Source organism: Triturus cristatus, chromosome 2_2 (genome assembly GCF_964204655.1).
Source record: "Triturus cristatus chromosome 2_2, aTriCri1.1, whole genome shotgun sequence".
NCBI classification, from domain to species: Eukaryota; Metazoa; Chordata; class Amphibia; order Caudata; family Salamandridae; genus Triturus; species Triturus cristatus.
Genome location: NC_140582.1, coordinates 1,205,240,182 through 1,205,252,915, shown reverse-complemented (window position 1 = coordinate 1,205,252,915; position 12,734 = coordinate 1,205,240,182). Strand labels below are relative to the sequence as shown.

The 12,734-nt window shown below is 45.6% G+C and overlaps 1 protein-coding gene across 2 annotated transcripts in view; it reads right to left on the bottom strand.

Annotated features, from left to right (window-relative positions):
- Window positions 1-12,190, bottom strand: part of LOC146863398 (uncharacterized) — a 689,894-nt gene extending 677,704 nt beyond the window's left edge. For both annotated transcript variants that reach the window (XM_085642823.1, XM_085642822.1), the window contains exon 1: window positions 12,060-12,190. In XM_085642823.1, coding sequence (XP_085498949.1) covers window positions 12,060-12,120 — 61 coding nt within the window. In that variant the 5' untranslated portion in view covers window positions 12,121-12,190. The remainder of the gene's footprint in view (window positions 1-12,059) is intronic.
- Between the last annotated feature and the right edge of the window lie 544 nt (window positions 12,191-12,734).

The window sequence follows — 12,734 nt, the reverse complement described above, 5'->3', positions numbered from 1 at the left end:
TAGCCTGGCCTAAGATTACGTGAGGCTAGAAAAAAATCAATGCAAGATGAAGACTTAAATCTGCCCGACCAGCAAGTATATTCTCTTTTAGAGGGATTATCTAGACGCCAATGATCAGAGAGATCCAATAATCTTTTATAATTAGAAATAGTTTGGGAAACTTTAGGTTTGAGTTGTTTTTTTGATTGAGACGTTGAGTCCAGTATGGGATCCATCAAAACGTTAAAATCGCCACCGATGACAATGTCCCCTGACACCATTAATAAGGATTAGAACATATCTTCAAACATATTGGAATCATCATTTAGTGGTCCATAACAGCTTACAAAATAAAAGGGTCTCTGTCTGCTTTTGACTCTACATGAGACCCAGCACCAACGCCCTGAGCCTCCCTCTTCTGAATGAATAATTTCAGCATGTATATTCTTATTTAAAAATATCGCCACCCCTCGTTTAGATTCATCACATGATGCGAAACACCGAAACGAAGCCCATGATTTAAACATTGAGATCTCATCTATCTTAGAAGAGGGAATATGAGTCTCCTGTAACAGAATTACGGAGGGATTTTCTGCCTTAATCCACATTTCCACAGCTCGCCTTTTCTTAATATTATTTAAACCATTAACATTAAGAGAAAACAATTTCAAACTCTCCTTATTAGACATTGAAATCTTAATTTAACTAATTGAAGACAGTTATCATCAGACCTCCCCTTACCCATTGTATACACTCTGGCACTTTGAATCAAAACATAAGTAAATAAACATAACTTGACACCATCAACTTCACTTTTTGTTTTATCCCACCCATCACCACCCTCATCCCCGCAAACCCAACCCTCCAGTGGCCCTACTTCCTCACCCTCCTCCCACGTGGACCACAGGAACCTACCCCACTTCATTGGGGTGACCAGTTAGCACCCCTGGGTCCCCGTACTCCTTTGATCTCTACCCCCCCCCCAGCCATCCAATTAATTAACCCCTGTCAACGTAATGACCTATAATATCCTGAAGCCATACAAACGACCCGTCATAAACCCCTCATATTCTAACTTGTTTGAGAGGCCGAAATCTCCTTAAGCAGATCATGTGCTGCTGCTATATCAGATATCATAAAGAATTTGCCTTTCACTAAGACTTTAAGCTTAGATTGTTGCGCTATCGTAGCTTGGGCCCCTTTGGCTTTAAACAACTGTAACATTTGGACAAACTCTTTTCTTCTCCGTGCAGCAGAGGCAGACATATCGGAAAAAATACGACATTTTACAGTTTCGTTAACAAAGAATTGTCTTTGCTGAATCGCCATAGAAAGTATAGTCTCTTTTATCCGTATGTCTGAAAAGTTTAATAAGATTGTTCGAGGAAGAGAAGAATTCAAAAAAGGCTGGGCAGGAACTCGATGTGCACCCGTAATTGTCAGATCGCCCTCATGATTGGGGATCACTTTTTGTTTTAGAAAAGAGGTGGCCCATTGCAGCGTAGTGGATCCTTCAAGGCCTTCCGGAACCCCCACGATGCGAAGGTTCGATCGACGATTATAGTTCTCCAAGTCATTCAATTTGGTTTCTAGTGAGCGTGTTGTGAAAGAAATCCTACTCGCATCTTTTTTAACCTCATTCATTTGGTCCTCCAAATTAGAAATGCGAGTTTCGGCTTCTTGAAGACGGCCAGGGAATGTAGAGAAAAGGTCCTCCATTTTTTCCAATCGCTGATTGATTAAAGCCAACTCGGATTTTTGAAACCTCTTTAATTCGCGGACCTCATCAAGAATTAAATTCAACACATCTTTGACTGATATCTGAATTACCCCCACAGTCTCAGTTTCAGTGTCCAGATCTAACAGAGGACTAAGGAGATTAACATTGGGGACCAAATCAGCAGAAGTATTTGGTGGCTTATCAGCCAAAGGTATAACCATGTCCATGTTTTCCGAGATCAGAACCTCTTTCTGAGCGGCATCCGTATTTTTCATCACGGATACCAAAGAATTTTCTTTGAGCAGGGATGTCAAAGTTGTAGAGGATGCCGAAAGGTTAGGCTTATGCAGTAAGTCTGGGGGTTGAGTAGTTGAGGAAGAGGAAGATATTTAAGCGGAGGTGCCCTGACAAAGTGCTGCATTTTTTTTTATCAAAAAGAGGAAATGGTTTAGCCCCTTTTAGCACATCCATAAATCTATCTTGCTTAGATATGGCATCCTGAGTAAAGGGAGAGCGAACTACCTCTACACTGTGAGAGTTCTCTAAATCCGGAATCTAGATCGGAGTTAGAGATTCCGCGAAAGACTCCTCCAATTCCTCTGAGCTCCCAGTGCTGTTGCTTTTTTCCTTTACGTCGCCTTTATCGCTGTTATCATATTTATTTAATAATTTGGCAGCGTTTTTTGTTTCTCTAGCCTGTATGCAGAGGGCTTTTGCCTTACGTGTATTGAGTAACTTCCCCATGCTGATGAAAGAGAGACAGCGGTGAATTAAGTGAATTAAGTGATGCCTGGAGTAACTGGAATTCGACCTTTCCTCCTAGGTCTAAATGTCCCAGCAATTGACGACTTTCCTCAGCAAATCTCCCTACACCACGGGGTCTGTAAGCCACAGCAGCTCTCCTTAATCCAAACAGAGGCGAGACTCACCATATGCAGTTCACCATGTGCAGCAGCCCCTGGCGTCCGAAATCCTATGCGGAGCAGATGCAGAGCCCCACACGGACCGGTGCCTTCTCCAACACCCGATCCCAGCTGCTAAGAATTTGGAAACAGAGGCGGCTCCTCTCTGCCCCGCTCCGCTTAGCCCATAGAAATCACCGATGCCGATGCCACGAAACCGCATATATTCAACCACCGGTAGCCGAGGAAAATGGAGGAAAAAGCCGCTGTGAACAAATCCAAAAGGCTAATTCCATCAGCAATTAGTAATCAGCAAAAACGCTTAGCGTCTACCGCCGCCATCCGCCTCAGCCTCACAACCTTGAGGAGGGGGAGGAGCCAGGAGTCGGAACCTCAGGTGTGTACGGAGGCGTGGAACTCCATCGAGATTGCCCACAGGCTTGTTATTAATTATTGTGGTAGGAAAGGCTGACTCTTAGGTGGTTAACTTGTTGCCTGTGTACGTACATAGCGTGTACAAAGCCTGCCTACCCTTAAAAGACCCTTCCTATCTAGAGCCTGCAGCAAGGGCAGACAAGCCATGAAATATAACATGAGTGTTCAGAGCAACTGTAGGCATGTAAAGTTGATTTTTTGTCCCATAACCAGCAATGAAGCTCCACAGATGTTTGGTTGGAAGTCCAGTAAAAAGTTTAATGTTTAATGTTTGCAGTATTGGCACATAAAGAACATCTCTCTATAAACTGGGCACAATTCAAATTATAGAGGGCACTAACGCATTGCAGGGCAAACTGATGAAAGGCTGATCCTGTTGGGCATGTGTCCCCCAGCATGATGTAGTTGACATCAATTAAATTGGGCTGATCATAGTTGCAGAGATAGTTAACATGGGCACCATCTTATGGTCAGGCCACACGCATTGTGAGTCACCGCAATAACAATATCCTTGTGCATGTTGACGCTGGTAATATTCAGCGATATTACACTCAGCAAGTATTTGCCCAGATAATCATTCTCTGCACTGCATCCCTGTAAGAGAAAGGTGAACCCCTCCCAGTATCGCACTAACACCGCCATTATGGAGTCAGGCAGCATCAGCAAAAGATTACCGTAAGTGTAAAAAAGCAGTATTATAGAGCTGTAGCAAATAAAGTACCTCAGCGGAGATTGAGACCGGATAGAACATGAAGGATCAAGCGCTCGGGAAGGCAATCGGGCAATATTATAACCCCTCATCGTTATCGCCGTTGGAGCTACACCGCATTTGCCATTTTGGGCTGACGCACTACTTGCTCAGTAGACTTATGGGCATTGGTTAGGCTATAAACAAGGTTATTTCTCGATCACCGGTAGCATCCACAGGAGCAGCGCGACAACCGGATCAGGAGCCTGGTTTTCTAGGCTGTTCACGGTCCCAGTTACACTGGAAACTCAGCGCGTAGTCTCCGTGGTAGACAGAGAGGAGGGATCAGGCAGCCATCGGCTCTGCCATCCAAGCCATGCCATCCAGTTTTAAACAGTTTCATCAGTCTGTAAAAGGCAACGCTGTTTCAGTTGAGCAGGCAAGTGTTCCTAGAGTGGTGGAAGATATGGCTAGATTGAAAGATCACCACTTCCCTGAATACATACCTCCAACATCCAAAAAACGTAACTTGTCAGAGATGTAGAGTCTGTCACCTCTTTAGTGACACGATCCTTGATTCTGCAGAATTGGAGGACAAGCAAAGGTCCACATATCTAGAATGGCAACACAAGTACATTTGAAGAGGACTATGCAAAAAGGGTTGACGCAATCAAAAACTTTCAGGGGGTTTGGAAATTTATGGAACCCAAGGAGGAAAATGCTATTTAGAGCTGTCATGATAGAGCTTTTTTTCGACTGTTAAAAATTGCTGATGGTTGATGGTGGATGAAAGGAAAGGAAGGACTATTGTGATCTCAGTTGGCTGCATCTAGGGGCCCCCAAACGTGCTTGTTTATTTGCAGGAAGGGGACCTTCCTGTACATAAACAATCATTGGCAATTTGATGTTTTTATGTGTGCTGCACAAGGCAGCACACATGGAAACAGCTAAAACAAGGCGATATAAAGCATTTCTTCCCGTTTCGCCTGTTTAAGACCAGGTTTACCCTGGTCTTAATATTGGAGCTGCCTCCTATTTACCCTGCGCTTGTAAATAGGGGCCTGCGTCAGAATCAATGGTTGTTGCGGTGGAATGCCCACCACAACACCCATTGCCCTCCCCTTTCACGCTAAATTCAGCATGAAAGGGTGCCTTATTACACAGCAGCATTAAGCCACGTTAAGTGGCTTAACACTGTCTTGTAAATAAGGCAAGGCCCCCATCGCCATCCCAACGTCACTGAAAGTGAAGTTGTTGTGGTGATAGGTGCTTGTGAATATGCCCCTTAGTTCCTTACATTTGTTTTGAAGTGTTTCAAAAGCCCTTGGAGACGAATTGCCCCACTTACGTCCTGTTTCCTTTTCATGGAACTGCATCAAAAGACAATATGATGCATTTTCTTGGTGCTATAAATTACCCATGCTGAAAAAGGCCGGTATTTTCCCATGACAAGAATGGCTGCTTTGCTACAAAATGCTACTCAGAAGAGCGAGAAATTGGCTTTGATTTTGATGTTTTTCTTGGGTTTCTTTTCATTCTGATGGAGCCAGTGACAAAGAGTTGCTGCTTGCTGTTTCCATCAGAATTACTGGGTTCACGGTGACCGTTCTTTTTCACCTATGGACTGCAGTGGCTGAAAGCTGCCAGCAAGATGCAGTCATGGCCAGTGCAGGTAAGAGTAGTGGGGCTGGGGCACTGTGGGGGGGGGAGAAGAAATCGACAGACGACGGAATAGAGAAAATAAAAAAATAAAAAATAAAACCACTTACCTTGAGCTCACTTCAAAGGTGACTCAGCGATGCGACGAGCAAGGTAAGTGGTTTTGGTTATTTTTTTATTTTATTTTCCCTATTCCGTTGTCTGTCGACTTCCTCCCCCCTGCCATGCCCCACCCCAACCCACCGCTCTTCCCTGCACTGGCTGTGACTGCCAAAATGAGGCATGACACCCAAATGGGTGTGTGAGGACTTCCCAAACTGGGAGACACAAACACTCCACTACTGAGTAAGGGTGTTGACCAACCTAGCCTCCTTCTCTTCTTTCCCCACCCTATAGGAACTGCATACTCCTTCAGTGCTACATTGTATTTATTGGGGCCTCCTTTGTATTGAGTGCCAAAATGAGGAGCGATGAGGAGGTGAGTAGCTTAGTCAGTGAGATTTGGGGGGAGTGCAAATCCCAAATGCCCCAAATGAAAGAGAAGTGGACTGCAGGGTGCAGAGGTGAGATGAACAATCTTCTGGATGGACTGTTTCCATGAGGGACAGGGTCAGTACTGATTTGCATTAGGTGGGCCTCTAGAAGTGGCAAGGTAGGTGAAAAACAATGGATTGGAATGTTATTCTGAGCGATTGCCACTGGTTAGACTATTTGCAAGCATTCATCCCACCACCTTTGGGTGTTTGATCGCCATTTCCCAAGGATGCAAGATCTCCCGGAAGGACCGCACCAGCCACCCTGTAGGGGGAATCGCTATGCTCCAAAATGATGGAACACCTACACTTCAAGATACAGGCCAGCCCCAACTCCACCCTCTGAGGAACCCTCATCTACCGACCCTCCCAACCCTGTGGACCATTCACCAACTCCATCACAGACATCATCTCCCTGCAAGCCACTGCGTCCACCAACTACACCTTGCTGGGAAACCTCAATTTCCACCTTGACAACCAACTAGACCCCAACACCACATCCCTCTTGGACAACCTCCACAACATAGGACTCCACCAGATTATGACCGAACCTACGCACTCAGCAGGACACACCCTCGACCCCCTCTTTACAGCAGGTAACTCCATCACCTTCAGTCACACCACCGAACTCCCGTGGACAGACCATCGATGCATTCACTTCACCTTCAGAACACCCACCATCCACAGAACCCAGCACCTGCTCCCACGAAGAAACTGGACCAAAATCATTGACGACCAGCTCACCTCCTCACTCGGCAACTCCACCCCAACCATCATGGAAGACGACGACCCCAACACCGCAGCCTTAACTCTGCATAGATGGATCTCCGACAGCGCCAACACCATAGCCCCCTTCAAGAAGAACAACACACACGCCAAGAAAGCCAGATGGTTTACCACCGAACTTCGAGAGTCCAGACGTACATGCCGCCACCTCGAAAAGGCCTGGAGGAACTCCAAATCTACAGAAGCCCACAACAACTTCAGAGCCGTTCCCAACGCACACCACCAACTCATCAAAAATATGAGAAAAAGAGCGATCAAAGACAGAATCTCCACAGACGCGCACAAGGGCAAAGAACTTTTCAGCATCATCAAGTAGTTCGCCCAACCCACCAGCGAGTTTACAGACATCCCTCCCTCACGAGACCTCTATGACCAACACAGCACCTTCTTCCACCACAAAATGAAGAACATCTACGACAACTTTGGCGAAGATAGCCAACACACTGAACCCTCACCAACCACCCCCAACACCCTAAAGCCAGCGATCGACAGTTGGACAGCCCTCACCAATGAAGACACACTGAAGGCAATGAAGTCAATCCACTCCAGGGCCCACACGGACCCCTGACCCCACCACATCTTCAACAGAGCCGCCGACACCATCGCACACATGCTTCACCACACCATCAACCGCTCCCTAGCGAACGCCTCCTTCCCTGATGACTGGAAGCACACCAAGATCAACCACCTCCTGAAGAAGCCCTCAGCGGACCTCTCTGACCTCAAAAACTACAGACCCATCTCCCTGCTCCCGTTCCCAGGGAAAATCATGGAGAAAGCCTTCAACAGCCAACTCGCCACCTTCGTCAAAGACGAAGAGCACAACATCCCCCACTCCTCCCAATCCGGCTTTGAGAAAAAAACACAGCACAGAAACCGCCCTCCTTGCTGCAACAGACAACATCTGCTTCCTCCTGGACAGAGGAGAGACAGTAGCCCTCATCCTCCTCGAACTCTCAGCGACCTTCGACACAGTCTCTCACCGCACCCTAACTCACAGACTTGACGACGCAGGGATCTGGGACAAGGCCCGCTACTGGATCCACTCCTTCCTCTCCGGCAAAACGCAGCGGGTCAGACTCCATCCTTTGCTCTCGGACCCTACACCAACCACCTGCGGAGTCCCCCAGGGATCCTTCCTCAGCCCCACGCTGTTCAATGTCTACATGGCTCTGCTCACCCCCATCATCAGAACCCACAGACTCAACATTGTTTCATACACAGACGACACCCAACTCATCTTCTCCCTATCCAGGAACCCAACACAGCCAAACACAAATTTTAAGAAGGCATGGAAACAGTCGCCAAATGGATGAAAATCATCTGCCTACAACTGAATTCTGACAAAACAGAAGTACTCATCATGGGACCACACCCCGACGTCTGGAACCATACCCGGTGGCCCCCTGCCCTCTGAAGCCCACCCACCCCTACGGACCATGCACGCAACCTCAGAGTCATCCTGGACTCCGAACTCAAAATGGACCGCCAGATCAACTCCGTCGCAGACTCCTGCTTCCACACCCTCCCCCTCCTAAGCAATACCTTCAAATGGATCCCCCTCGAACACAGAAAGACCGTCACCCACGCCCTCGTCATCAGCAGACTTGACAAAGGCAACGCACTCCATGTTGGAATAAACAAAAACCTCACCGTAAGCTACAAAACATCCAGAACGCCGCCGCAAGACTGGTTCTCAACCTGCCAAGAAATTGCCACATCTCCCAGCAACAGCGCACACGACATTGGCTCCCCATCAAGGCTAGAATCACCTTCAAGATTCTCACCTAGGCACACAAAGTCCTCCACAACAACGGACCAGCATACCTGCACAGCCGACTCGAATTCCACGGCCCCCAAAGGACCCTACGATCAGCCCAGCTCTCCTATGCCACGGTGGCCTGCACCAGGAAGTCCAGATCGGGAGGCCGCTCCTTCTCCTTCCTCGCGGCCAGAGCCTGGAACGCCCTAGCGCTCCACCTCAGACAGGTTACATACTCCCCATCTTCACGAGGAACCTCAAAACATGGCTCTTCGATATACCTCCACCTTGATGAACTGGATCATGCACCTCCCTCCCCTCCCCAGCGCCTTGAGACCCTTACGGGTGAGTAGTCGCACTCAACAAACCCATGATTGATTGATTAATTGATTGCCAGTAGTATTCCTAGAAACTTTATAGTGGCGCAGTTTTCCAAGCCTACCAATGCCAATGTCTGTGAATCCCAAACAGTAGGAGATTTACACATATTCAATTAATACTTCGGGTGCAGATTTACCACTTTTTTTGTAAACCAGCCACTGTAAATTAATATTTATGTTTCTGCTCCAAGAAATGAACGAGTTAAAATCCTTAAGTAAATTGAGAATGATGAGAAAAACTGACAAAGGCATAACAAAACCCACTGAGGACCCCGAGACCCAACTACCAAGTCAAGAATGCATTTGGAGGTGTCATACCCCAAACAACCCCACTAAAGCTAACCCCTGGCCATCACACCTGGGTCAAGAAGTTCTCCATGGGAACTCATGACTACAGTCATGTACAACACATCGGCCTTGAGTCTCTGTTCTGATATCACTTATGTTGAATGTATTTTGATGGCATGCACTACACTTCTTCATCTCTGCTACAAGAAGCCGTGATGGCAGAATTATCGAATCGATGACTATAGGTAGGTAGGGCTCCATGTTTCCAGTCCTTGCCTTTTAAATATCATTTTTTAAAGTAGCTGACTGCCCCACACACTAATTCTGAGTCGCAAATAGAGGTGGGTGCGTCAGCAAATTGATAGGGAAAGCTGAACCAAGAATCTGAGTTTGGCTCATTCATGAGTCAAGCCATGAAAAACATTTGGTTTGTATATCCTTCATCAAATAATATGTAAAAATATGATATTGTCTCTCCAAAATTAAAAAAAGGTTGGGGCATATTATCAAGGACGGCGTTAAAATTTTCGCTGGTTTAGCAGCAGAAAACTGCTGCTAAAGCAGCGATAATGGGCTTGATAATATGCCCTGGAGAATTCCAATAGAAGCCCATGTTCACACCAGGCTTCTATTGGAATTCTCACTGGCATATTATCAAGCCCATTATCGCTGCTTTAGCAGCAGTTTTCTGTCGCTAAACCGGCGATAATTTTAACGCCGTCCTTGATAATATGCCCCGTATTTCTTAAACATGCACATGTGTTTCACCTTAGTACATCAGATTATATCACTGTGTAGATAGCATTTAATAAAAGTGGTAGTTTTTAATGATGAACTTAGAAACATTATTGACGCACTCTCTAACGATAACGCCATTAGTGAACTAAGAGGCAAGTCACGTACATGCTGAGCTGAAGTATTTAAAAATGCTCTTATGTGTGATAATGAAGAAGAAGGAGGCTCTGTGAAGTAAAATGTTTGTCTAGGATCACACAATTTGGACAAGCATAAAAACTGGTATTGACTCCAGGTTATCTGGCTTCATTTTGAAATTCAGCCACTAGATGGATCTCTCTCTCTCTCTCTCTCTCACTTTTCTGTCTCTCTTTCGCTCTCTCTCTTGTCTCTCTTCCTCTCTTTCTCTCTCTCTGCTCTCTCTCTCTCTCTCTCTTCTCTCTCTCTCTCTCCTTCTCTCTCTCTCTTCTCTCTCTCTCTATTTCTCTATTCTCTCTCTCTCTTCTCTCTCTCTCTCTCTCCTCTCTCTCTCTCTCTCTCCCTTTACCTTGCAGGGGCTTCTACTCTCTCTCGCTCTCTTCACTCTCTCTCTCCTTCTCTCTCTCTTCTCACTCTCTTCTCTCTCTCTTTTTCTCTATTCTCTCTCTCTTCTCTCTCTCTCTCTCTATTTCTCTCTCTCTCTTTCTCTCTTCTCTCTCTCTCTTCAATCTCTGTCTCTCTGTCTCTCTCTCTCTCTCTCTTCTCACTCTCTCTCTCTCTCTCTTTCTCTCTCACTCTCTCTTCTCTCTCTTTCTTTCTCTCTCTCTCTCTCTTCTCTCTCTTTCTTTCTCTCTCTTTCTCCCTCTCTCTCTCTTCCTCTCTCTCTCTTTCTCTCTCTCTTCTCTCTCTTTCTCTCTCTTCTCTTTCTCTCTCTCTCTCTCTCCACTATCTCTCTTCTCTCTCTCTCTCTCTCTCTCTCTTCTCTCTATTTCTCTCTCTCTCTCTTCTCTCTCTTTCTCTCTCTCTCTTTCCTCTCTCCTCTCTCGCTCTTTCTCTCTCTCTCTTCTCTCTCTTTCTCTCTCTCTTCTCTCTCTTTCTCTCTCTCTCTCTTCTCTCTCATTCTCTCTCTCTTCTCTCTCTTTCTCTCTCTGTCTCTATCTCTCTCTCCTCTCTCATTCTCACTCTATCTCTTCTCTCTCTATCTCTTCTCTCTCTCTCTCTCTTCTCTCTCTCTATCTCTTCTCTCTCTTTCTCTCTCTCTCTCTTCTCTCTTCTGTCTCTTAATCTCTCTCTCTCTCTTTCTCTCTCTCGCTCCCTCTCTCTCTCTTCTCTCTTTCTCTCTCTCTCTTCTCTCTCTCTATATCTTTCGCTCTCTCTCTCTCTCTTTTCTCTCTCTCTCCCTCTCCACTCTCTCTCTCATCTCTCTCTCTCCACTCTCTCTCTTTTCTCTCTCTCTCTCTCTATAGATATATATATATCTCTCTCTCTCTCTCCACCCCTCCTGTTTTACATTAAATGTGACTGTTTTGTCTTTTATTCTGGGCTCATGACGACATAACTGACACAGACTTATCAGACCCTCCTCAGGGCCTCCCGACTCAACGATCAAGGCAAGAACGCATTTATGCCAAGTATTCACGGTTCTGAAGGTTATTCTTTTTTTTCTGAGGCGACCCTCAGTGCAGAGGCACGAGCCGGAGAGAGTTCCCTCTCCAAAGTGTGGGGACCTCATGCTGAGGCCCATTCAGTTGGCACCGATTCATCACACGCACGCATGCACGCACGCACGCACGCACACCAACACACGCACGCACACACACACACACACTCACACATTCCTACACATACTTGCAACATTGGCAAGTTTTATGCTTTTCAACATTTTCATAGACATTGAAACTTTGCGACACTTGAACTGTAAACGTGCAGAAAAAGTTCCCACATACACTTATCATTCAAAATGTAGATTTGCTTGTAAAAAGTCTGCATACACTCACCATGTTCAATTACAATGAACATTATTTAGCAATGCACTGAAAACTTTCCGCCAATGAAAGCAGACTTACGTGTGTCTCACAAACGTCATTCCTTCAGTGACGTAAAAATATAGACAATAAAACAAGGTTCTGAAAATAAACTATTTCAGAAAAACAAAACCCACAAAGCAGGAGATATGAAACTGATGGAAACGTTCGTTGTTCCCACATACTCACCAGAAGCAGATCTTGCGGTGAGTGCTTGAAAGCTATCCTGAAGTATAATTTCATTTTCCATCTTTGGTTCTCCACACCCAGAAACATCCAGTGCTCAGGCTCCCTGAGGGCTGCTTCATCCAGAAATGACTGAGCCTTGTTGACACATCTTTCCTTTGTTGGACTGTGAGTCACAAAGTCAGAAAACACTTCCTCTTCAAAAGGAAGGTCATTCGCACAAATGGATGATGGATGGTACAGACAATGGGGCAGTTTTCATTGTATTTTGGCATGCTGAATTCAAAAGGCACCGTGAAATAGATGGTGCAAAATACAAAATAAAAAGAATATATATATATATATATATTTATTTTCACAGAAAAAACCATAGGTTTCAGGGGTGTTATAGTTAGCTGGCCATTTCACTCGTACAAAACCATAGAAATCCCTCCGTTATAGTTAGTTCTGCTAACTATAACTCGCGCGCCCGCAATGCACTGCTGATGATGTCACATATTGCATCATTCATGACATGGTCAGTGACATCACTGATGACATCACTGATGACATCATCCACGTGACAATCTGATACACCTCATCATACACTAGTATAACCTTTCATCACTCACTGTAAAATACAGAGTACCATATTTGAAACCATTGACACACCAATACCAGTTACTACATACCCACTCA